The following is a 27,134-nucleotide window of genomic DNA, read 5'->3' as shown; positions in this document are numbered from 1 at the left end:
ACTGGTGAAATCTTGACCCATTCACGCTCCAGTCTGAAGGTAACGGAGCTTTGCTGAGTGCTGCCACTCTCTCAGTAGGACTTACCTGCCCTAGCTGGGGCAGACCAGGCCGTCAGCCAGTCACTTTGAAATAGAGGTTGGTGCAGACATTCCAACAGTCTGAACACTGCAAGCTGGTATGTAAAGGGTGCAAACTTTCAGTTTTGACATCCTATTCTTGGGAGCCAAATTTAAAGCTACAGCAAGTGACTTTAGGAGTCAGAAGTATCTAAATGCTTACTGTTTGCCCATGTTTATTCTACAGAAGTGACCTTGTTTGATACAAGAAGAAATAGCATTCTCCGTATTGAAAAATTAGCATCACCACACTGGACTGAATCAAGAGTTCAACTCTTTCTTGTGAAAAGATGCTATTAATCCTGATTCAGGCCCGTAAGACTAAATATCCCACAACTGGCAACCCTGTTACCTACTAAGGAAAGGAGATAGTTGGGAAAAGCACACTACAACACCCAGTTAGCACAACTCACAGGTATCTTTGGCAATGCATCCATTCTAATTAATTATTCCTGTATAAATCTTTCAAAGGACAGCATCTTATTGCCTTATTCACTCTCAGTCTCTCTGGGATTTCATGAAAGCTCACACTTGAGAATGCATATAACTGTAAAATAACTTTCATTCCTTTATTCAAACTTCACATATACAGTGGACAAAAAGACATTTTAAAATAGATCCATAATTATATGGATTTTTGCAACATATCAAATTCAGATCAAAATTAAGATATACACTGTATTCCATAACCAAGCTAAAGCTTAAGTCTATACTCCATTTGTGTAATAAAACCCAGGAACTACTCTGAATACTGGAACATTCACCAGTCAAATTCCACCAAGTGGGAAGTTGTTTACAGCAATTTGGAGGTTCAGAATCCCTCTTTACAGGGGCTATACAACCACACTGTAAACAAGCATTTGAATTATGCAGTTTCCCTTCTATTCTCCCAAACAGCCTTCATTTTACAAAAGCAGCTGCTGTAAGTTGCAGTGCATACAGGAAGATTTAGACCAGTGGTTTTCAGTATGCAGGTTGCCAACCCCAAATGAGTAGGACATCATCATCTTTATATAAAGAACAGCCAGAGCCTAAACTCAGCTCATCTTCACAGTCCTGATGTGCATTTGCTCATGGTTGGGTGTTTTTCCTCAGGTGCTAGTAGCACAAGCACTCTTCATGCAACTGGAAAGGACCAAAAGTTTGAAACAAGAGCCAGAAGAGTGACAGTGGATGTGGTTTTAAGAGAAAAGTTGGAGGGAACTTCCATGTTCTCGTGACAAGCCAAAGAGAGCTCCACAAAACATCCAGTCCCGATGGAAGAGAGAATGACAGTTAAATGCAAAGTTCAAGTTAGCACATTTCCAGTGTAAAAACATTCCCTCCACCAGAAGTTAGTACTGCCTTAGTCAGAAACTAACAACTGATTCCAAACACCACTCTTAAAAAATAATACAGCTCTTCTTCTAAAGACTGGGAAGTACAGGTAATAACGTACTGAAATCTAGATTAACAGGTCAACGCTTTACAAAAAAGTTGTAAGACTTAAATAATCCCTTTTTAAACTGCTTAACACATCTGATAAATTGCTTGCATGTCAATCTGATATATGCTGTACCGTTTGGCTCTTGAATCCCAAACCTTTCCATAAGAGATACCACACCTAGAACACTGTCAAATAAATAGTGAAAAACCAAAAGATACTGTCTGTTTCAAAGCATGAAGAATAACAGTACATTACGCAAGATAATCAGCGTTATACATACAGGGAACGCCATTATGGTTGAACAGATTATGAAGCAGTATTCTCCATGAAATACTAGGCACAAGAATAAATCAATTAGACAGTTTTTTCTGCCTAATGGACAAGTCTAAAATTAACATTCTTGGCAATACAACATTGTAACTGATATGCTTCTCAATATTTAAGAGCCTTAACTGCAAAAATCATGAAGCGATGTTTGTATTTGTGTCTTTGACAAGCAGTTACAGTTCTGGACAGATTTCTTCTATGCTGTGTGCTCTACTTTCCAGCTGGTCACGAGTAGCATGTGCTGCATAAGAAAGGTTACAAAAAATAGATAATTCTTCACACTCATTGAATATTTTCAAAAACACACACAAATATCCTCCTGAAATCATCTGTGCTTCTCCAAAGGTAATGTTTGCCAACCCATCTTAGCAACATACAAGCTTTAGTTTGAGAGTGCAGAAGCTTCTAAAATAGTTATTTCACCCTCACGTTCTGAAGAAATGGCTAATGCCATTGTACAGCATACCAAGCACTGAATGCTCACCACCCCTGGAATTGGGAGGATTTAACCCAGGAGTTAAGAGAGATCAATTTGCAGAACTAACCTATGATGTTCCTGAAACACAAGCAAGCATAGTACTTTTCAGGTCAAATTTCAATTCCACATGAGACACTTTAAAACAAAACAAGCTTATAAATGAAGAGGCACAGTCTGTTGTGTTTTTCAAGAAGTCGTTAAAATCATGGTTTTGAGCCAAAGAACAGCAATAAATCAGAGAAAGCTCCTTCTCATTAGTGCTTTTCATATGAAAAAGCCCGCTATATATATATATATATATATGCGCACCTGAGAATTCAGTGGCATAAAGCAAAGATCAAAGAAAACCACGTCCAGCTGATGATAATCTTTAAAAAGGCCAGTTAGGCTTGGGCATGAGTTAGACTTGGTAACAAGTGCAGTTTAACAAGCGAATAGCATAGCTAACAAGCAGAACCAATTTGTGTATGCTTCCATCCTTCTCACTTAAGTCATCTTTAGGGTGATGCTCACTGTGGTTAAGAAAACACAATGTATTCTGTATCTACCAAAGGCCAAAAGGGCACACCCAGTCAGCTGACAGCTAAGCTGATGAGCAGTATGAGCAGGGTTATCATAGCAATGAATGCTAAATGAACCATAAAGAGAGAACAATAGTTTTACTGCTTGTCAATTGAAGTGCTATAGATCACACCCTTGTAGCTGATACTTTTGTGTAGCAGAAGTAAAGACAGGTCTGCACTGAAATCATCATGCTTAAATCTACCTACACCAGGAATCTTTCCTTCAGTGATTTCAAAGAGAATTTCTAAAGGAAAAGTGTTTATGGAGAGGAATGAAGGTCACTTTTGCTGGCAAAGTCAATTTACGTTGTTCATAGACTCGTAAATAGGGAGTAGCCAGAGAAATTCCAGAGAAGCTGAATTGCTGAAGCAAGCAATCCTAATGCAGTCTACTACAACTTCAACTTTCTTTTCCACCAGAAAGCTTGGCTGCTAGAATCCATATGCATAGGATAAGGTACAGCTACTTGAGGCAAGAAAGGAATCACCCATCCATTTAAAACACTTGGTAGCCCATGATGAAGACAGGGGCAAAAATATACAAACAGTTCTCACCATTACTGACTGGACTGGCCATCTTCATTTCGATCAGCAAGAAATCTCAGTCTGTAACCAAGAAGCGCAACTCATATTAGCAGACCTGATGGTATCTGACAGAAGCCTTCTTAAAAACCTGTCCTAAGTCTTTAGCCCCTTCTTCAAAAGGAGAGTGTAGAGATTAAACGAGTACTGTTAGTTTACTCAAATACAAAACAGACAGGATTAGAGGGTAGAAAGGAACATCGGATGAGAGAAGCACAGAACCTTTAAGGGATCTTCAAGGACAAAAAAAATTCCAAGTGAGAAGGTGGTCTCAAATTGCCTGAAAAACAACCCAGGAACCAGCGGAGCCCTAAAAATCACAACAGACCAGTAAGAAATGCCTCTTATGTCACATCTTTACCTGGAATGATCATCAGTACTATAGAAGTCATGTTATTCCACTGGAATAAAAAGACACTGCATGCCAGCTCTCACTTAGGTAGATTTACAGTCTCAGACATAATAGGTGAGTGGTAGCCACATCACCAGATGGTCTCCGTAACTTAAGAACTGAAGTCGAATGGAAGAAACTATCAAAATGTAGCTACAATACAACATGCAGAAAAAGACAGCCATTTCCTTTGCAGTTAAAAGCAAGCGTCAGAGCTGTTAGTCAGTTTAACAGAGAGAAGCCAAAATAAGCCATCACAAAAATCAGCTCCTGCATCACCCAAGACACTGAGTAAAGAAAATCGTCCTTTTCTGCTCTATAAGAAAGCACTTTAAAATACAACGATTTGAAGTCAAAGTGCTCTTCGAAAGCTATCCAGATGAATAATCTTTCCACATGCTTACAGTCCTAACAGGGCAATCTCAGGAACAAGAATATTAATAGCATTTGGATCCACTTCCATGAAGGAAACAACCAAATTGAAATATTGTTTTAAATACCCAGTTGCTTAATATGACCAAAAGCACGGCATGACCAAAAGCACGGCATGACCAAAAGCACGGCATGACCAAAAGCACGGCATGACCAAAAGCACGGCATGACCAAAAGCACGGCATGACCAAAAGCACGGCATGACCAAAAGCACGGCATGACCAAAAGCACAGACTAGCAAAAAACTCAAGTAGCGAGTGTTAAAACCAGATATTTGAGAAACGTTCGGTAGCCCTAACATCTATTTAATTAACATTTTTGAATAAGGAGATTCTTCTGTGCCCTCACAATACAGATGAGAGAGTGATAAAGAGATGTCATCTCAAAAAAGTTACTTCAGTAAAACTTTGACATTACTTTAACACAGCTATGTTGCTGTGTTGCTCTATCATATGAGCTATGTAAATCTACATTTATCATCTCAGTGTAGGAATTTCTTAAAACGTGGGCAGTGGCAGAAGACAGAGAGGTTTATTAACAGTTTTGTCCATATTCCATCATCCTTTGACCAACCCTGCCACAAAGAATCATACATGATCAGTCTGAGGGCATTCAATTCACCAGCTGCTATAACAGCGAGACCAGTACTTAACCTCAGAAGAACTGATCAAGTACAGAGACCAAAAGCTATGACAGTTGAGATAGAGATTAGGAGATAATGAAACATCAAGGTTTAAGCAGAATGATACAAAACAGAAGTGAAGAATTGAGAACTACATCAAGTTAATGGAAAGTATTTCTATATGCCATGGTGTGGAGGTGAACCAGTTAGTTAATGGGTTGATAAACTGGCAAACAATTACATTTATGGAATCTATTGGCCATGAGCAGTCTAAAATTGATAATTACCAGTTGTGGCTCTGAAGCTGGTTATGAGGCAAGGTGGAATGAACTTCAACAACAGAGATGGAAAAATGCTGCAAAGGTGTGCCTTCTTTCCACTGGCGAATGCAGCTGGGGAGCGGAGTTGCCTCTGTTTTACAGCAGAGTGCAGAGAGATGGCAGCTTCAAGCCATGGAGAAAGGTCATAAGGTTGCCTATTGGAGCCCTCCTTTCCCCTGGAGAGTGAAGTTCTAGTAAATAGCCATTATAAGGCGTATGTTAAGTTACTGGATGAAGTCAGTCCATTAATGGGTCTCAGACACATACCAAATGACCCTTTCGGAGCAATTACGAAGGCATTAGTCCTCCTGTAGTAAATAATAGGACTAAAATGTGCAATCCGCAGAACTTAAAAACATGCAACTTTGCAAATCACCTTTTTATTGTGTGGAATTTAAACTAATTTTAGAAGAGTTCCTAGTTCACATAGCTGTGAAAAGCAAATGTGAACCAAGTTAAACCCATGCAGCATCTTCCCAAGTCTGCAGACTGTGCTAACATCTCATAGCTTTGCCAAGCAACAGATGAATGAGGCTTACAGACTTCATTGCCACTAGTCTCATGAGCAACAGATGTCTGGTTTTTTAATGCCAAAAACTTGTTCGAAGTGCTGTTACACACAGAGATGGGTAGTGAACAGCTGTAATTATTCACCAGAAGGCCACCACAAAAATCAAAGACTTTTATTATACAGTCTACGCTTTTCACCCAGAGAGAAGCTTAAAGATGAAAGAGAAGGTGTCAGCCTCTATAGTTTTATGAGTTTCCTATCAAGAGACAGCCCTGAAGCAGGTTCCAGAAACAGCTCCCACCTAAAAGTCCCAGACTTTCTTCCAGTAGCTGCACTAAAAGCAAAGCTGAGGGTCTTATCCCATACTATAGAAATGAACATTACTGCTTAAGGACAAGTGCATACTGAAGTCCTAACAGCAGTTTTACATTACAGTAAGACAGGCAGAAGTTCTTACTTAGGAAGTTAGATACACTCCTCTCAACAGGGAGGAAGCATTCATGCTAGTTTCCCATTGCTGGCTACAGGATGGTTTGGGAGCAGAACAGGAACTGAATGACAACATAAGGCCAGGCTCTCCTGTATGGCCACAGCTTTAAGTGTTCTGTACAAGACAACTCTTCCTTGAAAAAGGATGCTGGCAACGTCACTACCAAGAGCCAGTTATGCTGGGGAAACAGTATGAAGCAGAGGTGTTTGCTTTTCTGTTATGTCACAACAAACAAAAGCCCACATGCTGTTTAGCAACACTGATGGGTTTGGTACCATGCTACAAATCTGCCTATCAAGACAGCATGCAGTGTTGCACATTGAGCGCTACATACATACTGTACCCTTTCTATTCATTCTCACACTTGAGTGTATTCATTTCCCAATAGCTGAAAGGACCACCAGTACTTAAACATGCTTTTTGATTAATCAGTAGCTCACCATGTTCGGTAGCTTCTGTATTCATTGTTTCTACATCTGCAGCATCATGCATCTCTTCATCCTCATCATCATCCTCTTCTTCACCATGTAGTTCTTTTGCAATGAGCTGTCTTGCCAGTTTGATGTTTCGTCCTTCATTGTAGTGCATTTTCCTCTTCATTTCAAACTGTTTCTTCTTCTCTGTGGACAAACAAATGCAAATATTTATTTCTTCCCTTTTTTAAAAAAAAAAAATCCACTTATTTCCTCTTCAGAGAGGCACTAACTGCATCCTAGGTCAAATTTATTCCTACCTTGAAAGTCCATTGATTATATGATCAAGCAATCACTGAATTAAAATTAATTTTCTTCAAGCAGTGGAGTGTTCTTTTAAATTAGTCTGACTTACGAGAACGCTAGTAATTAATGGACTGGAACGGCTGAAGCACTTCTAAAAGAACCTGTCTGCAAGTAAGAGCAAGTCTGAACCAAGAGAAGCATCTAGTAACAGCATACGAAATTCCAAAGTTTCGCAAGCCTTGCTTCTAAGTAAACTTAAGGACAAATTGAGACGTACTGGTGGGATAGAAGATGAACTTTTGCAGATGTCTGACTTGACTCCTGGCTAGCTACCAAAGGCCAGTTGTGAGAGATATATTTACCACATGTAGAAGAAAATATTTTCCACTTTCCTCATGGCCTGAAGCCCAACTTTGCTCCACATATTAAACATTAGCAGGTCTAACAGTACCCCATTATAATTAAATTAAACTTTGCTTATTGGCAGCCCCAACGTTGTTTTTTCTTCCTTTAGAACAGTAAGGTTACATGCTTAAAGTTGGGGCCAGGAAAGATGAGAAGCAACAGCTAGATAACGCAAGCCTGAAACCTTAGAAGTATTATTGTTTGACTGTTTCCTCAAAATGTTCTAGCCCAAGCTAAAACAACACATCTCTGTTGAAGATGCAATTTGTTTCGGAATAAATACAAATTTCCTGATGGATCCATCTACCAGTTGCTTGGAAAACAACAGAAATATCATCTGTATGTTTGCAGGCAATTAGTAGCATCTTAATTGCGGTGGTACTCATTGAATTGTTAAGTCTACCTGAAATATGTTCAGATTAAGAACTACTCCTTCACCCCAAAACCAGAAGAGCTTCTTATTTGAGAAGTCTAGGTTTCTTAAAAGGAATTTCCACACCTTAAGCTTGTGTACAAGGGGGCAGCCAGTAACAGCAAATTCCTGCTTATATGTAGATCCCAAACCAAACAGTCCTGATTAGAAACAAACAGCATATTTGTTCAATCTTTTACTTACCTTTCAAAGAGTATTTATCTCCATTTTCAAATCACAACACTTTTCTGATAGTACTTTTTCTTCCCAAATATTTCTTACTGAAAATCTGAAACTATTTGTACGAAAAAAAAACCCAAAACAAAGAAAATGACTTATGCCTGCCTCGTTCTTCAGGTGTTAATTCTTCATCCTCTTCCTCCTCCTCACTGCTTTCCTCTTGCTTTGCTATAATCTTGGGTCCTTTACCTTCAGCTGCAGCTGCCAGTCTACATAAATCAGGCAATACAAAATGCTGAAACAGCAAGTTTGTCACTGTTTAAAATACATGAAATTTCAGAACACCCAAACTGCTTTGTTCATTATTTTTGCCATATTTATGTGTAGTAACAACCTGCAAGAGGTTTTAAGTACCAGTGGCCCTATCAAACACTGAAAACTACTTAATTTGACAATAGCCAAAGTCTGACTTCTAGAGAAACCAGCAACACCTTTCCATAAAGAAAACTACTCCAGGAAAGAGAAAATTAATATTTAGTCAGTTTTCTATGACAATACTTACTTTTTACTCAACACATCTGCTTTTAAGGGCTCATTTGATTCTGAATCACTCACTGCATCCTCATCATCTTCTCCTACCATGCTTGGAGGGCAAACAAAAAGTAGCCTTTATCAATAATTTGCTGCTTAAAATTTGCTTGATAAAACAGTCAAAACCTTACAACACTCAATTAAAAGACTTCTTTAATACTTTAAAAACTTTCCAAATCTAATCTAAATATTGATATGACAACTTTATATTCTAGTACACAGATGTTAACTGAAAAAAATAAAAACAATACAAGTCAGACTTATTTATTCCTTTCAAAGCCTAAAGCCTGCTAGATATAAACCTTCTAAAAATTGACTTTGTCCTTTTTGACAGTTCTCCTCAATAGGTATAAGCCTTTATTTAGAAGCTTTGTAAATCTGAATATGTTGCATATATCCAGTAGGCCTGCACAGCCTGTCAGGCAATCAGCTATAATAAATACTACATCACCCACAAAGCCAATTTTGCTGTAAAACTACTGTGTCATCTGGCATCATTTAGGACAGCAGTTTAGCAAGCCTACCTGTGATAAGGAGTACTTGGCTCATCTATTTTCATCAAGCCATAATCTTTGCCTGCTGGGTGGTACGTAGCTATGATGTTCATTTCATCCCACTTCTGGGATTTTTTACTGAAACAAGAAAACAAAGTTAAATTTTCTTATATTCTAAAAGCAGTTAGTTCTGTTTGACCACAGAAGGAATATTTAGAATGTCTTTTGACCTCTACTACACACTAAGCACAAAGAATATTGTTACGACACACAGGCATGTTCAAAGTATGGCTATTAAATACTGTTCTATACACACTTCAGTTAAGTCATGACAAATTATCAGTGCAACTTAATTTCCCTAACAATTCGCAATAGCTAAATAAACTCAGTAATCTATAAACGTATTCTTATTCATAGACATATGTATATTTTTCTCAAGAGACTACTGGTCTTGTTCAATCACTGTCCCATTAACTGTCTGCTCTTGTTACAAGTTACTGTAAAATCATTCTTCCTCTTATTACAACCCACAACACTTCAACAAAACCAAGTAACTTCCACCTCACCTCTGCTCAGTGAGCTGCTATGATTATTAATGAAACTGTTACATAATACCAACCAACAAATAACTTCCTGCAGTAAAATAAATAGCCCTGCAGAAACTGCTTATTAATACTGCTTTTGTCATCCTAAATTGGAATCATAAAACAGAACTGATCCGCTGTTGTAATTAAGCTGAGGAAGTTTCACATTTTACACAGACAGGCACCAGTGATGTTACATTATTTAGAACTTCCTCAGTTAATCAGAGAATGTACCATTTTACATATGTTTGCAGAAACAAAAACCCACCCAGACTGACAAAATATAGGAGCCACAAGAAAAGCAACTGCCTTGTGGCCAGAGTCACCCCTCCACTGATCTAAAAGCCACAGAAATGTTTAATCAATAGAAACTACCAGGTTCCACATTTTCTCTAAAAAGGTTATTGCAAGCTTCATACAAGGCGGTCTCTCCCTTAGACTAAACCAAGAAACTGAACTTTAGAAGAGTAAAATAGTTCCGCTATTTAATATTACCTTACACATTAACATATTCCTGTTGCAAATTATTATTTAAGGAAGCAAATGTCACAGGGCTTTGTTGGTTTTTTGGGTTTGGTTTGGGGGGGAGGCAGTTGGCTAGAAGACTTTAACTTAACTACTCTTATTTAAACACAAACCATTCCAATAACAAATTTGAAAAATATATCCAATCGCAGTAACACAACTGCCCTTGAGCAGAATGCTATCTGTAAAACAAAACCGATAAAGCAAAATTCCAAGCACAAACTAAATTTTACATTTATGGAGAGCACTGCATAACACAATGGGAAAAACACCTAACGGGATAAAAAAAATAGATGCCCGAGTTGATGCTGAATCCTACATGCTGCAGGCTTATACTCCAGAAATGAATACAAATTAAGTGAGCTTAATCCCCTTAGCATATAGTAACTAATGCCAAACTCTCATGTTTGAGGCTTCAGATCTATTTAATCATTTTGTTAGAACTGCAACACAAGGATTGCAACCTAAGCGGACAACATGTGAGTCAGATTGCCTGCTCTGGCAGGGTGGAGAGTCATGAGCTTCATGATGACAAAGCAAGAGCTCTAGTCTAGAATGCCAGTTATTCAAACCTATCTATTTAGGAGTCGAAAAATCACCAGTTAAACATCAGCTAAACACCTGCTTAAAGTTCATCTGTGACTAACATAAGATGATCATACGGTTACATAGTGAGCGCATGAGAATTTTTACTAGCCATAGCAGTTGGGCAATGATACGCAGCCCCTATAAAGAGACAGAGCTTAGTTGAAGAAGAAATATGACAGATGGGAGAAACTCCCATCACATGCTTTGTGTTCACCGCACTTGCCCAGAGCACATCAAGGTTTATTGCCTGGGCTCACAACTCAATATCTAATAATATTGGCAACCTTAGAAGAATCTCTTTGGCATACACTGCTCTTGAAATTAGACAGCCTACAGCTAGCAATTCAGTAACTAATAAATACAAGACTGAGGAAGCTTTTAGTGGTTTAGTTTTTCGCACTCATTTCTTTAAACTCAGATACCAACACTAAAAGCCTTGGCTGTGGAACACCTCCCAAAGCACAACTTAAAATTCAGCTAGGAAAAAAAAAATTATCCGTAGTGGCAAACAGACAAACATGTCATTTCACCCCTCCATGTAAAAAGCCATCACAGGAGAGTGACTAAGTGCTCTAAAAACCCACACCTCCTTTGACTGTCTCCAATTTAGCCTGCTTAGGCATGCCTGAGCAGCACAACATTAATGATAGAGCTTAGGACCATCACAGGAAAATGCTTCCTGACACCCCTCAGATATAGAAATAGGAAATCTAATCTTCCTTAGGAAAATCAGATTTGAAAAATCTCAGAAGTGCTCATTTGTATTCTCTCACATCTTTAAACAGACATAATCATTTATTTTGACACCACACCTTGACAGGCAAGAAGTTTCTGCAGCAGTATTACTCAAAGGAACACCTCTCACACCTCACTCACTCCTAGCATAGCAGACTCTTCTCTTGCCTGTTCCAACACAGGTGCTTGCACGCGCGCGCGCGCACGCTTACTTAGTTACTTTGTAAAATATCGCATCAAATCGCTCACAGGCTCTTACAGGAGCCTTAAAGCAAAAAATACAGTATACCAGGAATGCCAAGAACATATCTGCCATTAAACCATGATCTCAGCTCTTAGGATGCAGTTCCAGTGGCGTCCCAATTTCACAAGCTTCCCTCTTGCATCATATTTTCATTAAGGAAGCTTTCCAAAGAATTTTACCATCCCTAACAACAGTGCAAGGTCAATAATGATGCAAATACATGAGAGCTCTACTGAACATGGTGCTTTAAAGGATGACAGCTGACACAATGAGCTCTTTCATCTGCAGCTATTTTTAAAGGTATTCAGACCTGAATTTCAATATCAGAAATAAGCAGAGAGGCTGCTGATAGAGGTGCACGAAGAAAACAGATACCTGAATTTATAAACTAATTTTTAATCTTCAAGGAAAATCACAGCTGTACTATTTATCATTCTTTTAAGTACAAAATTATTTTACTGAAGTCAGAAATAACACTGATTTAATGAAGCGTTGCCAACCAAAAATAATACCTGCACACAAACCAGCTTTCAATACCCTATACTGATCTTTCCAGGAAATCTTCTAATGCAGCCTGCCAGGTTTAGCCAATATCCTTTAACTTGCAAGGCAATTTCAGAATTAATCTAAATGACTTTATTGACTCACAATGGTAAACAGGAAATAGAAGCTGGACTCCTGCCCACTTAAGTGCTTCGCAAGAAATTACAGTGTACTATAACCAATATACCACATACTCAGCTCATCAGTTTGTACTCTAATTTCTGATCATTCTTCAAGATGGTACAAAAGAGACAGCAGAAAATGAAATAGAGGCTACCAACAGCCAGTCTGACTTTATGTCTGGGGTGGTAGTAAACACCGTGTGCTACATTATATTAAAACTAAAGAACAGGAAAAAAAAATTGCAACATTCGTGTAGCATATTGCTACTTACATTCACCTTCAAAAACATCATCTCATTCCTTCAGTTGCAGTAATTTCTCCCTGGGAAGCAGGAGCAGCTAAGATAGGCAACACAGCAAACCAAAAACTTTTCATTCTTACCTTGCTGACTTTAGACTATATTCATGACTTAACTAGGCAAAGAGGAAAGGAATATTACCATAATACAAAAAAATAATTGCACGTCCATTTTATTTTATCATTATTTCTCTCCTTGCAATACTGAGCGAGGTCCCAAATGAAGAAAACCGTCAAAACCAATTTTATAAACGTAGAGTTCAGGTCAAACCCTGGCCATCATAATGTGATGGAGTCTCAGAGCAACATTAGGCAGTGTGTACTGGGTGCTGACATCAGGAAAAGTGCAAGAATTCTCACTGGTCACGGACAGCTGCTGGCTGGCCAAAGACCACTTCTTGCATATGCGGACTAACTCAGCATGTTACAATTAAACCAAGATTTTCTTGTCATTCAAAACACAAACCACATGGCCAGTGCATATTCTCAAGTGTGAGATCTTTACGGATGAATCTTGCACAACCGAGACTACATCTTACTTATGTTTCAACGCAGGAGAGGTCCTCTCCCCAGGGACACACTTCTGGTTAGAGAGAAATAAGCTACCTTTGAGAAGACTGAGAGTAAATCTCCCATGGTATTTCCCAAACCGTAAACTATGCTCGTAGCAACTGTAAAACCTTTCTGTTTGTCCTTCTGAACGAGCATTTAAGGATAACGCTGCTTCTGCTAATATTTCATAAACAGCAAAGAATCACATCAGCTCTTTCAGCTGCCACACTGCACTCCTGGCAAGACTCACGACAGCACCTCCTCTGTTCCCCTCATTCAGGCAGCGCTCACTTTCTCCACCCAGGCGCACAGCGCCGGCACCCCCTTCCTTACCACAGACCCTGCCCCAAGCGGTACTGCAGCCTCAGCAGCGTGCTTCCCCTGCCCGACCGCCACCGACGCGTGGAATTCTGCTCCAGGACCGCCGCAGCACGGGAGTGACCCACGAACCCGCTTACCCCGTTACGAGTCTGCCCACTTAACATCACCCCTGAAAAACGGGACAGCCCAGGAACCCCCAGCGGGAGACGCCGCCGGGCAGACCCCGCTCCGCGGAGACCTCGGATGAGCGGGGTGGCTGGAGGCAGCGGGGCCGGAGGGCAGGCCCTGCTGGGACCCGCCGCCGCCGCCTCACCGCCACCGGGGCCCCGGCTGGGCTCGCCGCGGCCCTCACCCGTGCTCGTCCTCGTCGCGGGCCGGGCTGGCCCGCCGCGCCCCGGGAGCCGCTCCCCCCGCCGACAGCTTGCCGCCGCCCTTCTTCAGGATGCCCTTGATGGGCCCGCGCCCCGCCGCGCCCGACGTCGAGGCGGCCGGCACCGAGGGCGCCTCCATCGCCGCGCCGCCCGCCCGCTTCCGGCCTCCGCCGCCGCCTCGGCCGGCCCCGCCCCGCCGCGCGTCAGAACGGCCGGCGCGGGGAGGGGGGGCACCGCGCCCCCTGGCGGCCGGCGGACCGCCAGATTCCCCGGCTTGCTGTGCGCCTGCGCGCCCGCGGTGGGGCGCCGTGCGCGCGCGCGGTCGGCCGTTGGCGGGGCTGCCGGCGCCTTGCGCGCGCGCGGGGAGCTTTGACGCAGGGGCGCGTGCGCGTGGCTGTGCCGCACGCGGGGGGGTTCCTGCACACCCTCGGGGCTCCTGCGCGTACGCGGGGCTCTCGGGCGTGAGCGAGCGGGGCTTACGCACGCGCGGCACTCTTGCACGCACGTGAGGCTCTTGCGCACGCACGGCGTGCTGCACAGGCGCTGCTTTACCGGGGGCGTTCGCTGGCGCACGGAGACAGGCGCGCGGGGTCCGTGTGCGCGGTTTCTCGCGGGAAAGGCCGCTGCTGCCCGCTGCGGGGTGCCCCCGGCGTCCCCTCTGAGCGGCGGTGCCGCGGCTGCCGTGCGGTGCGCTGGCACTGCGCGTGACCCGGCGGAATACCGCGAGCGGCGGCCGCGCGGTGCCCGGCGGCCTCAGACATGGCGGGTTTCTGCTGCTGAGTAAAACGCTGCCGTTTCTCAGCGGGACCTGCAGGTCCCGGTTCCCGGCCGGGTCTGTGAGGCTGCGGGTTCCCACCCCGTGCCTGCACAGCCGCCCCGCCATGGGCTGGCAGCACAGCTGCGAGGGGATGTGGGCTGCAGCATCACCGTCCGTATGAGGAGGAAAATAGGAATCTGATGAAGCGGTGGTGAAATGATCTGCCCCCCAAATCGAACACACCTGGGAGCCACTGTGCAGCTGTCAGCAGCCTGGTGTGTCCGTCCGTCATCCTTACAGCCTGAGGATGCGGGTGGAGCGTTTGGTTTTGTGTCACAGGAACTGTGGCATTAGGATTTAAAAGTTTTAAGGGGCTAATGGCTTAAACATGGCGGTTGTTTCTGATCCCTGCAAGGCCTCCCTCCCATCTCAGGCTCCTCTGACTGGTAAAGGTTAGTGAAATGCTGGCTCCCTGCCCAGCTCCTGTAGCCTTCCCAGGGCAAGAAAACATTTTGCTGCCCACACCGATCAGAGTCCCACTACAGTAAGTGTAGAACATTTCCTGCAGATTTACAGTATTCTGCATCCACATCGTTGTTTCTTCATGTCAGTAAAAGCAGCAGGAGATGGGGGTCACTGCCAGTGAAATTTGCTGGCATGGCTCAGACGATGGGGAAAGCCCACACATCCGACCCCAGAGAGCTGGAAAGACCTCCAGGCTCCTGGAGCAAAGCATTTAACTTCAGACACGATTGCTCATGTTGCATTGCATTCCTGCTCTCACAGTGCCGTGGCCTCAGAGGAGGGGCAGACCCTGCACGCCAAGCCCCCCCCCCCAGCCTGCTCAAAAAGGTCACGCATCTGGGAAGATACAAAAGCCCCGAAGCGGATATTTTGATTTAATTTTTAATGAGTTGCATCAATGCTATTCAAGCAGAGTTGTCGCGGTGCCTGGTGAACACGTGGCAGGGCAGATGCAGTGCCAGCAGGCACTCGGCATGTACAAAAGCGGTGAGCAGGATGTCAGGCAGAGCCTGCCATCTCTCGGTGTTCGGGAAAAGCCTTGGGAGGAGAGGACAAGGGAGCAGATGGGTCTCTCTGTCTGCTTACGGGTACTCTCAGAGCTGAGCCCTTGGGAGTGCAGGACCAGCCTCACTTGAGGCAAATCACGTACAGACACTGGGGATGGAGTGATGCTGAATTTCTGGGCATTTTTAGACTTCTCAGACTTTAAATACAAAGGGCCAGATCTGATTTCTAGCAAGGAGGTCTGCTGACCTGGCAGTAACATACACCTACAGGCCTGCACCAGAAAACATGAAAGACGCCCAGTCTCAGTTCCCAGCCTGCAGGACCGACCCTCCCATGTCTGGGCATTGCCGCTGGGAAGGCAGTGCCCGTGATGTAGCTCAGACACTGTAGACTCCTAGCAGGCCCAGAAGCATCAAGACAAAAATGGGAAACAAACCTGGGGGCACATAACGAAAGGTTTTCCCCCGGGACTAATACTTGCACATCACATCTCATACCCTTTCCCATCCACATACTGGAGGACTCACAGCAACAGTAGAGCTTCACGTCTGCACTTCAGAGTTTCTTTTCTTCACCCACTAGCTTTGAATCAGTCAGTTACTCTGCAAAAGTCAGAGCGAGACGAAAAAGCGGGGAGAATGATAGAGGGAATGACAGCAAGGAGTAACTCAGGGCTGGCAAACTACCGTTAGCGAAAGGATTATTACATTTCTCTGTCACACAGAGAAATTCTAATGGATAATAAAGCGACAAAGTTCATCGCTGGTCTGGCGCTGTGTCACCGCGTGCCGGGAGTTACATTTCGGCAGGGCAGTTAAGTTGATCCGTGGGCATCATTTTCTCGGTGTCAATCTTGTAGGACTGGAGAATGCTCTTCAGATGCTCCACGGTTTCTGGGTGCATCTCGGGAGCTCTTGATAAAATCCAGGCGTAGTCAATGTGGAAGAGCCAGAGGATGTTGGTGCAGGAGTAAACCAGTGAGTAGTTTTCATAGTCAGTGGAGATGACCCAGTAAGGGGCAGAAGGCATGACTAGGAGATAGAAGGGCACTGTGAACGCCATGGGTAACCGACTCTGGACTGCTCTGCAGCACTAGAGCCACGGCTCCTGGTGCTGTTCCCACTTTTGCTGCTCCTGAGCCACATAATTGTGGGCAGTACAGGGAGCTATAATTTATAAAAGCCTATCAGGACTCCTTGTTCTGCCCAGAGGGACTCAAAAAAGCCACAAAGCCCTGACTAGGAAGGTCTTGCTGGGAAGTTAACACTATGACCTGAACAGCTCGGCTGAGCCACCGACAACCGGCCCAGCTGGTACCGGTGTGAGGGTCCTTGCTGGCAGGAAGGAGCCCTAGGGCTGGGAGCTGACACCGGTGATCTGAGGAGCACGAACCACCACCTCCCTCCCCACCACCCACTGCCCCACGCAGCCAGCTAGAGCCCGGGCGGTGGGAATCGGTATGGCTCAGACCATCCCACCAGCACCAGCCACGTGGGCCACATTCTGTACTCCATCAGGCTGCTATGCCCAAAGCAGCTGCTCTGATGAGGGACAGCCACTCCAGCTTCAAACCGTCAGGCAGAAAGCAGAGGTGGGGCCAGCGGGCAGGCGTAAGTGCCCTGGTATTTATTTCTGATGCACTTAGGAATGCTGGGCACTGTTCTCTGGGGCTCACATCCAGTGAGGATGATTGGGGTTGCACACTCTGCGGGCAAAACGGCTGTGGGTGATGCCTTAGCATCAGACTTAATTAAGTCTGGCTGTGCTCATGAACAATAATTGTCCTTTGCAAGTACCCCTGCTCCGCCCATTTCTCCAAATAACTCATCTGTGTGAGTGCTATGAAACAGCCAAGGAAAAGGTGTGACGGAGCAGAATAAAAAGGAGCCAAGAGGAGACTTCTGCTCACTTTCCAAGTGTTGCTGCAGACAGGAAAGTGCTCTGCAACATGAATAAAATGCACTGCACCTTGGCAGGCCCTTGTTGTGTGTTACATTGGCAAGGGAAGAAAAAGCAAACAAAACCACATTATTAACAGTTATTAAAAGGCGCTTGTAAGCAGAGGCAGGGTGGGCTAGTAGCTATACCACTGTCTTCAGAAAAACAAGCCTACTCCTGGCCCTTGCAGCAGCTGTGGGACTGCCTCCCCCACCTCCCCTCCTCCTTGTCCCCATCTGTGAAACGACCTGGAGGGACAGTAATGCTGCTGATCTTTCTTGCTTTGAGATCAGTTGGTGAAGAGTGCTCCACCGCTGCGGGGGCTGTTGCTGTAAATGATGTATAAATACCACCGAACCACTGCCTGCTGGTCACAATGTCTGTCCTAACCCTTTGCCATTGCCCCGCCATGCTGCACTGAAGTCACCGGGGCAGCTTCGCCTGTTGCTTTGCTAGTTTTGCACCCCTGCTGACACGGCAGCGGTGCCTGCTTTGCGCAGGCGCTGCCCTCCTGCGCTGCTGAGGCCACTGGGCACCAGGGAGCCTCCCAGCCACACACTTACACCAGTTAAAGCGGACGCCCAGCTTGGCCGGCTCCTTTACATCCATGTGCATGATTTCTCCTTCGACTTCGTTGACTTTGCCATTGGAACTAAGAGGAGAACAACAAGGTGAGAAATAAAATCAGGTGAGTTTGAAATCACAATTTCTTTTGTTTCCACTAAATCATCCCTCCTGACGCATCCACCTGCCAAGAGGTGGCTGAAACAGATACCAGCTAACCACAGCATCCCCGGAGGGACAGCTCGCCCCTGGGCACGGTTTCAACAGCGCCCAGGGCACACCAGGTCCTGGGCCAGGCGCAGCGGGGCAAATGCCCCCCAGGTTAAACCGTCCCAGCACCTCAGGGTGCCTCTCTCCAAGTGCCCTGCCAGTGGGGTGGACTTCGGTGTCAGGGGGACAGTGACAGAGAAGAGGAAGAGCAAGACCCGGCCGCACAGGATGGGAGGATCCCAGCACTGATCTCAGATGTGCCAGCGGGCAGCTCAACTTCTGCTAGTTGTGGAAGGCACGTGTTCACGTCTGTTTAATCACCTGCATTTTTTCCAGGTCATGGCACGTTCCTCTGCACACAAATTACCTGTCGCTGCTTGGTGAGCCAGGGTTTGTTTCACTGCTGGTTCAGAGCACTGCCCTGCTGACAGCAAGCCCTACAACTTAGGCTGCCCATCTTATAATTGCATTTTTCCCCAGATGCCTCAAGACCTGGACACTGCCTGTGGGGCAGGAAAGTTTCATACTTCTCTGTGAAACAGGAACACCCAAGGAGGCAGCAGCTAATGCTGCCAGCAGCAGAGGTCAAGGGGCTGATGCTGGAGCCATGCACAGTGCACACCTGACCTAAAATATTCCTGACATTTCAGGGTCCTGAGCTGCTGAAGTGGTGACACCAACGGTCAGATTAATCTCTCGCAGATTAATGCAGGCGCAAATAAATGGCCAGCTGTTTGCCAGGCGCTGCCCTAGCAGTGGAGCTGCAGAGACAGTGCTGCACAGTCCGTGAGCGGCATGGACGCTGCTCTCTGCCGGACACAAGGGATGTGTTGCTACGTTGTTGTTATTGTGAGCCAGAACAAAGTCCCCATGCCATGCCAGGGAGCACAGGGGACAGCGCTGCGTTCGCCACTCGCTCGCTCTCATTCATTCAGCCGCTCACAGCAGCACCCCATGACAGCTGGGGCTGGTGATGGAAACAGATGTATTCATATCTACATCTGTCCGTGCAAAAAGCCAGGAGGGCTCGGGATAATTGCGAACAATCAAGTATAATAAAGGGAACAATCAGTGCATTCACTTTGCTCACTGATTTAAACTGGCAACGATTGCTGATCCCCTTACACAGCAGTTACTACCAGTGCAAGGTAAATGCTTCAGAAAGAGGCTGACAAATATTTGCTTAAGTAAAAACGACCCATGTGCTTCACCTTCCCTGCCCCTTTTCATTGGGTCCCTTTGTTCCGGAGCAGAGAGGAGCACAGGGCACAGGCACCTCTCAGCATGCAGGGGCACAAGGTGGTGGCCGCCGTCCCATAACCAGCCCTGTGATCCCCCCAGGAAAGGACCCAGGGCATCCGGCTTCTCAGCCATCGCTGGGGATCACAAACCAGTCAGGGGCGAGACCCAGGCTATTTCACACTGGAGTCACCATGTGCATTTGATCTGTTTTCTCACTGCTCACCTTGGACAACAAGACGGAGACCTGGTGAGCCCCAGGGAAGCACTGGCAGAAACCAGAAACCCGCATCTCTGCCGTAACTGCAGCAAAGCCCATTATCCCAGCAGAGCTACTGCAACCACAGGGTGCCTCCCCCAGCACCCCCAGACCCAGAAACAGGCAATTTGGAGAAAAATGACCACCCAGGATGGCAAGAGAGGTGACAGGAGTGCCACGGCTGCAGTGAGGACACGGCCTGAACGCAAACACTTACAGCAGCTCCTTGTTGATCACCTTGAACTTCCCATTCTCCTTCAACGAGTAATTTGCCTGGATGCATCTTCCTTTCTCGAAACTTGATGGCAGCTTTTCTATCTCGTACCATTTCCCCAAATACTGATAGAAGAAAGTCCAAAGAGATGCTTTTAGCACATGAGGGCTGAGGCAGAGCAGCCCAGCTCATTTGCCGGCACGGTTTTGCCTGCTTGGCTCGTTCAAGCGTCCACCTCCATGGCGCAGGAGGCTGCGGGGGGTTAGCGGGGCCACAGACCCATGCTGGCAGCTCCGGCACGAGGCATCGAGACCGGACCTGCCAAACCCCGCCATGCACCCAGGCAGTTTGCCATCGGTCCCATGCCCCCTTAGCCTAACTCGCTACCCACCGTGAGATTTTTAGAAAGCTTTTCACACCTTGTTGATATTGAAGTCTTCTTGGACTGGTGGATCTGGGCATGGTCCCATGTGAAACATCTGGGCTTTCCCAAAGCCGACGAGGCCAAGCAGGACTGAGAGCTGCACTGCTGTGCCCAGCATGGCTGCGCTGGGATGCAGGTGGGAAACGGACCTGGGAAGGAGGAAAATAGCTGAGCTGGGGCCTCCCTGGAGCAGAACTTTGTATGAAATATGGCAAGAAGGACAGGACATCTGCAGCAGGGCACCTCGGGGGCATAGCAAGGAGAAAAGGATCATGAGAAGAGGACAAAGGCGCTGTGCCAGATGAGTCCCCAGCCCAAAATGGCCTCAAGCCCTGCCTGCGCTCAGGCTGTGCTCAGCAGCTCTGCAGGAAGCAAGGGAATGCCTGGTGAGAGCACTTGTACCCATCACCCACACCTGACACCTGGCAAGATGCAGGGGTGATAAACGGCCGAGGACACGCAGGAGCATCGTCATCTGTCCAAAGCTGAGGCAAGGGAAAATCCAAAGATGTTTGCTATAAAATGCTGGAGCACAAGGAATATGCTCCAGAGCCGGGACAGAGCCGGGGCCCTGGGACATGGAAGTGAGCGGTGTACACATGCAGGAGCCTGCATGGCGAGAGGGACATCCCCAGTGTGCCAGGGCTGCCTGGCCCTGCAAGGCGGTGGGAGGGACAGTGCAGCTGCCTCTGGGGGGTCTTCGTGTGCCAGGATGTACACAGCACTGCAGGGTGGGGAAGTTGGTCGAGACTCAAATCAGCATGAAATAAAACGTGAACTGATCCCCAAAAGCATGCTGTGAGGAGGGAAAGGACATGTTTTCCTGCAGAGCAGAGGCGGGAGCTATGCTGCTCACCCCCAAGCAGCCCCTGGAGCCAGGATGCTGCCCATGTGCTTCGGGCTCTGCTTGGGGCACGTTGGCACCTACAGACCCTGCAGCACAGGGCTGCTCTGCTTCCCTGGCCAGAAACTCCTCCGCAGGAGCAGCGGTAGCATTTTCCCCGAGTTTAAAAGAAAAGCCCAGTCTGTCTCCAGCCGCAGGGCATGGGCCCCACTGCAGACACAAACACGGCTCCCATTTTGAATCTCTTAATTCAGAAACATACCTTGGCTGATGAGGCGGAGTGATGTTCTGTGGAGGACCAGGACTGCAAGGAACAGCTCTGTGGTGAGCTCTCTGCCTCGTCGTTTTATAAGCATGCTGGGATCATCATTATTCAGCACTAGCACAAGCCACTCCCTGGTCCTCGACGTGTTTTGTTTTTTTGGCAGGCCAGTCAGCTGCCTTGGATCTGCAGCTGGTGCGAAGCTGGAGATGGCTGCAACTTGGCTGCTCACTCACGCAAACAAAGGCACCCCACCTCACGAGAGCCTCAGACCCGGGTGCGAACACCAGGGAAGGGGAGAAGTGCCGCAGCCTTTGAGAGGGGCTGGGGACAGCAGCAGCTCCTGTCCTGCTCTCTCTGGCCCAGCAGCAGCCATCGCCGTGCTCCCAGGGAGGACGTGCAGCCTCCTGTGCCAGGGGCCACTGGAGCCCTGGAGACCCTCTGGGCCACTGCCACGTCCTCGTCCCCATCACAGTCACTCGCAGGAGTACATGGGGAGGATTAAGTAGAGGGAGGCATCACAGGCTCCTCTGGGGAGCTGCAAGACCTCTCAGCAATTTTTTCTCTAGACTTTTAAACCTTACTACAAGGAAAGATGCCAGTGCAATTAGTTCTGTGCTAACCTGGCAGTTTTTCCAACAGGTGCCCAGCAAATGTCTTTGACAGCAGAGCAGCCATCTGTGAAGGCAGCCGGTCCCGAGAGTTATGCAAGGAGAGTTGAGTAACAGACAGGACGCTCTCTGTTTTTAATTACATTTTCTTTTAATCTAATCTCTGTTGAGACTTTCTCTCTAGGTGTGTTTTTACACGCTGCACCACGTGCCTTACTCACACATGCACACACACACTCGTGCACCCCTGGCTGCCCAAATGCCACCTTAAGAGCCACAAATAGCTCAGTCCTGTCCCTTACTGGGGCCGTGCTGCCGAGGTGTGCCCTGAAACACGGCCACAGCCGAGGTGCTCCCAGGACCTCGATGGCCATTGCAGCTGAGCACAGCTCATCCAACACAGACCCAGCAGCACTAGCTGGGGGTGAAGAGCTCGGGGGAACACCCGCTCCACGGGCCTGCCGGCAGTGCTTGGCATGGGGCAGGGGAGCACGCAGGGGCTCTCCCTGGCTGCACGCAGCTCCCTCAGTGGTTTGGCAGCCACTGTATGCATGTCCCTGATGGGGTTGCTCTGGCTGCCCATGTCAAAGTCAGAGGTGTCCTGTGGACCCTCTGCAAGCCCCACGTTCATCTGCACCTCTTGTGATACAAACAGATTAGAAATCAGAAAAACCCTGGACGGATGCCCTGACCTGAATGGTACGAGCGCTGCCATGCCATAGTGCACTGTGCAGGTGGGATTCCCCACACACAGCAGACCAGCAAGCTCAGTTTTTCTCCTGAGCTTGGCTGCCTGCATCCTGCAGAGCAACCAGAGGAGAAAGCACTGTAGAACAGCCAGCCTTGGCCACAGCAGAGCATTTGCCCTGTGTGCATGAGGACAAGCATGTGGAGGTGTGTCTGTGTGCGTATCTGCATCTGCACATAGAGCACTCTCCTGCGGAATGGAGCGAGGACTCCCTGGCTGCGGTGGCAGCATTTTGCCCTTGGATGGAGCGGTTCTGATGAAGCCTTTCACCCTGCTGCAGCAGGAGGGGCTCGTGCTCGCTCTGGCCTCCAGGCACTGCCCAGCACCCAAGGGCTGCCTTGCAGTGCTGGCCCTGCCAGAGATGTGCCCAGGTGGCTGTGCACTGCAGTTTTGGTTCCTGGCACCTTGCGGCCACAGTCACACCGAAGCAGCGAGGTGTTCACCCAGCCATGCTCCACGAAACCTGCTGCAGGAGTGTGCATTCACCTGGGACATGGCCAGGAGGCAATGAGGAGCCAGGAGCCACCAAGAGCTGACACTCCTTGAGCCCCAGCGAGAGCGGGGATGACATGTGGGGTGGGCTTTGCTCCCCCCCTGGCTACCCCAGGGGGTAGCCATCAGCTCTCTCTCATCCAGCAGCAACAGCAGTGGAAGCAAACCTATGTCTTGATAGGAGACACAGGGGTCCCACTCCAGTCAAAGGCAGCACCTTCAGAAGCCCAGGGGCTGCAGTGCGTGGAGCCCCACTCCCCCGCTGGCTGCTCCCAGCCAAGGGGCATTCCATGGGTGCCGAGGCACCGCACACCTTGAAGCACAGATGTCGAGAGCTGACAGCCGAGCTCGCTGCCGGCTGCTGGGACCTGTCTCCACGCAAGCGCTGGCTGCGCCTTCCCCAGGGGCACATTTCTGGGCTCTGCCTGACGACAGCGGGAAGCACCCAGGTATCTGCTGCTCCTGTGTTGGAATGGAGCGGTCTCGGGCTCCTGCAGCTGAGTCCCTGCTCAGGGCCACCAGGCCAGGACGTGTTCAGCAGCCACCCCATCCCCAGCACCGCCAGGACCCTCCTGTCATCCCACCTCCAGCACACACCGGCACCGCTCGCCTGCACAGACCAGGGCCCTGCTCCATGTCCCGCCTGTCATTAGCATGCAGCAGGACTCCGCTCGGGAGCCCATCCACCTTCAATGCGCACCAGAGCAAGGATTTGGGGAAAAGCATAACCTTATAATTGCACCTAATTGCGGGGTGGGGAGAAGTTATCTCCACCTAGTAAGCAGTTCGTACCCTGGAGCAGAGGAGGGGAGGCACATCAAAGGGCAGGAAGCTGGAGCAGGGGTGGGAGGACAGGAAGGAGGAGAGCTGGGGGGGAAACCAGGGCAAAGGGGGGGGCACCAGGCACGCTGTGAACGCTTCATGCAAGAATGAAGCCTCCCCCACATTTCTGGGTGATGAGGCAGCTGCAAGGCAGGTGTATGGGGTGCGTGCACAGCACACGGAGGGTGAAGTGCTGCAGGGGTTGGAGGACAAGGCAGTGCTGCCTGCGAGGCACATGCCGGCGTGGATGGGGTGTATGGGCAGCGTGGGAAGCAGGAGGAAGATGCAAAGCATACACGGGTGAGGTGGCACGAGCTACACAGCGTGTCCAGGGGTGGGCAGGTGAGGCAGCCCTGCGTACGGGGCACATACAGGGTGTGCATGGGGTGAGGCAGCGCTGGGCACATGCTGTGCATGGTGTAAGGCAGTACTGTGTTCGGGGCACATACGGATGGGCTACATTGGCCAGGATTTTTTCGTGTTACTCAGTTGTCCATTTCAGAGACAAGGCTCGGCTGGCCCTAGGGAGAGAAGGCAATGGCACTGAGCGTTGCCGGCAAAGAAGACCCCCTTGTTAGAATAAGCTGGAGCTGCAGATAAAATCCAGCCAGCTGCGGGCTGGGACAGGGCAGTGCCATACCACCCATGAAGTTCCACCTGCAGCCAACCTGGCTTAGTGCAGAAGTGAGATTGTCCCATTGCGCACCCCAGGCCACCCTGAAATCAGCTCCTCACACCTATGTAACAGAGAAGCTTTAGCTGGCCAGGCCTGGTGGGGACCTGGGTCCCCAAGGAAAGGCTGTCTTATCACGCTGTGTCCCCAGCTGGGATTTCAGCAGCTGCAGAGAAGCCCCCAGCAGCTTTCCACCTGCCATGGGATGGGAGAGCAGCCAGAGTGACATCGTCCTCTCAACTCTGTGATGAGATCCTTGACACTACTTAGGACAGTCGAGAAGCTGTCCAAGCTCTTTGCAGCAGGAAAAGCCTCCAGCGGAGGCACTGCAGGGACCAGAAGTTCTGGGCATACCCTTTGCTTCTGGGACACCACCAGCTCCAGCCCTGGGAGTCAGTAGCCCAGGGCGTCAGTAGCCCAGGGCTCTGTGCCTGTCCCCATGAGGAAGCTTTCATCTCTAGATGGTGACTGAGCAACCCAAACGCACGGGGGCTGGAGAGCTGCCACGGTCATGGCTATTTCGCACCATTTTGCATGAACAGATCTTGTCTTCAGGGCTGCTGCCTTTGAAGCCCAGGTGCTGGAGCCTCTCTGCGGGACCTGCGATGTCGGGACACCATATCCTGGGACCTAGGATATCCTGGGAGTCCTGAGACTGCCACCTTGGAGACACCGTTGTTTGCATGGACAGCTCTTCCTGCCTCAGGCATTTCTGTTGTTTTTCTCCCTCCCGTAAAGGAAATGGAGCTTTGGGCTGGCCAGACAAGTTGCCACATGTATATAGAAACAAAAATGAACTTGCGGGAGACAAGACAGAGAAAGGGAAGGCAGGTGGGAATTTTCCTCTGTTTCTAGGAGTGGCAAGAAAGTGCTTTGAAATCTGTTCATGCAAAATGGTGTAAAATTTCAAATTACAGTTATGACACCAAAGGAAGTAAACAGACTCTGGAAGTGTGAACTGGCCTCTGGGATATGGGAACTCGGTCCAAGCCAAGTGCATGAAAAATGTTGTGATTCATGTATATACAATTAGTGAGTAGCTCTCCACCCTGGAAATTATCCAATTAAGTATTCAAAACACAAGAAACCAAAGAGAGAGATTTAAGAAGTTGGAAAACTGAAAAGATATTATTATTTAAGGGACAAACCCTGTCATGCAGGACCAGCAGTGGTTCTGGCTGGGCTCTGAGGAGGACTCCCCGACCCACTTGGCACTGCTGCCGAGGTCCAAGTCCCTGGAGAGAGGAGCCAGAGGGATCCCTACTTTTCTGAAAGTAAAAAACCAAAACAGAGCAAAGAAAAACAAGGACAAAGAGGTACAAAAGAGACAGCAGGCAAGTCTCTGCAGACAGAACTACATTGCAGAGCACTTTGGTCTGGCAGCATCTCACCCCTGCAGATGTGCTCACCATAAAAACCAGAGCTCAAGCAGCACACGTAATCCTGGGTTTTCAGTATGTTCCGGGAATGCCCTGCACCAGGGTCAGCCTTATGCTGATAAATAAGGTAACAAATTTTTTGTTGTTGCATTTTGCTGCTGGATTATCACAGCATACGCTAGGTCCCGGGCAGGGCAGGCGTTCAGCCAGATTTCATTCTCAGTGAGAGGAGCGAGGAAGCGCACAGCAGAAGGGGGCAGAGTAGGACTTCTCCAGTGGATGTGGGAGCAGATCCCGCGGTCTGATACCAGGCTCCCGTGGGCCCCGTCTGTGAATGCCTGCTCAGATTCAAGTGCCGCGGGCGCTGCGGGGCCCAGGCTGCCGGGGTCGGCTCAGGGTGCTGCTCCCCCCTCGCACGGGTGCGTCGGCACCCCGCCGAGCTGAGCCCAAACAGGCACCCCGGTGCTTGCTGCTGTGCTCTTCATCCCGCTTCTCAGAAGATAGCTCCCACATTCCCCCAGGGATTCATGATGCTTTTTTCTAGACTCCTTAAGCAGCCCCCAGCATACTGAAACATATTTTAAACGCTTTAAAAAATGTCATTAAACATACTTAGAGAGCACCTTCTGCAAAGGGACTTTCTGTTCTCCCGGAGGAGGCACAGTGATCTGTTCATGGCATCGCCAGCTCTGCCCAAGAGATGCCCAAGCAAGGCTATTTAAA

At 47.9% G+C, this 27,134-nt stretch overlaps 2 protein-coding genes across 3 annotated transcripts; both read right to left on the bottom strand.

The window, feature by feature from the left end:
- Window positions 1–661: 661 nt before the first annotated feature.
- On the bottom strand, window positions 662–14,082 carry PPP1R2 (protein phosphatase 1 regulatory inhibitor subunit 2). Of its 2 annotated transcripts, XM_050902438.1 has the most exons (7): window positions 13,925–14,082; window positions 9,091–9,198; window positions 8,538–8,618; window positions 8,141–8,244; window positions 6,700–6,879; window positions 3,467–3,517; window positions 2,005–2,111 (listed from the first exon to the last, which is right to left on the bottom strand). In XM_050902438.1, the coding sequence occupies exons 1-6, from the start codon at window positions 14,080–14,082 to the stop codon at window positions 3,513–3,515; spliced, it is 636 nt and encodes a 211-aa protein (XP_050758395.1). In that variant the 3' UTR covers window positions 2,005–2,111; window positions 3,467–3,512. The 2 variants fall into 2 exon arrangements, with proteins under 2 accessions (XP_050758394.1, XP_050758395.1); XM_050902437.1 differs by lacking the exon at window positions 3,467–3,517 and having other exon boundaries at window positions 662–2,111.
- Window positions 14,083–16,527: 2,445 nt separating this feature from the next.
- Window positions 16,528–20,698, bottom strand: APOD (apolipoprotein D). The gene is made up of 4 exons (XM_050902866.1): window positions 20,576–20,698; window positions 20,160–20,281; window positions 18,234–18,322; window positions 16,528–16,763 (listed from the first exon to the last, which is right to left on the bottom strand). The coding sequence occupies exons 1-4, from the start codon at window positions 20,696–20,698 to the stop codon at window positions 16,528–16,530; spliced, it is 570 nt and encodes a 189-aa protein (XP_050758823.1).
- Window positions 20,699–27,134: the final 6,436 nt, after the last annotated feature.

The sequence above is a fragment of the Gymnogyps californianus genome, chromosome 10 (genome assembly GCF_018139145.2).
Source record: "Gymnogyps californianus isolate 813 chromosome 10, ASM1813914v2, whole genome shotgun sequence".
Taxonomy (NCBI): domain Eukaryota; kingdom Metazoa; phylum Chordata; class Aves; order Accipitriformes; family Cathartidae; genus Gymnogyps; species Gymnogyps californianus.
This window is presented reverse-complemented; position numbering and strand designations above follow the sequence as displayed.

Coding starts and splice junctions, on each gene's coding strand:
- PPP1R2 (XM_050902437.1), bottom strand. CDS start 14,082: ATGGAGGCGCCCTCGGTGCCGGCCGCCTCGACGTCGGGCGCGGCGGGG. Junction 6,880..8,140: donor ATTAACACCTGAAGAACGAG/GCAGGCATAAGT, acceptor GTTTGTCCACAG/AGAAGAAGAAACAGTTTGAA. Junction 2,112..6,699: donor TACAGAAGCTACCGAACATG/GTGAGCTACTGA, acceptor TTTCTTATGCAG/CACATGCTACTCGTGACCAG.
- APOD (XM_050902866.1), bottom strand. CDS start 20,698: ATGCTGGGCACAGCAGTGCAGCTCTCAGTCCTGCTTGGCCTCGTCGGC. Junction 20,282..20,575: donor AAGACTTCAATATCAACAAG/GTGTGAAAAGCT, acceptor TTCTTCTATCAG/TATTTGGGGAAATGGTACGA. Junction 18,323..20,159: donor GTGATCAACAAGGAGCTGCT/GTAAGTGTTTGC, acceptor TTCTCCTCTTAG/TTCCAATGGCAAAGTCAACG.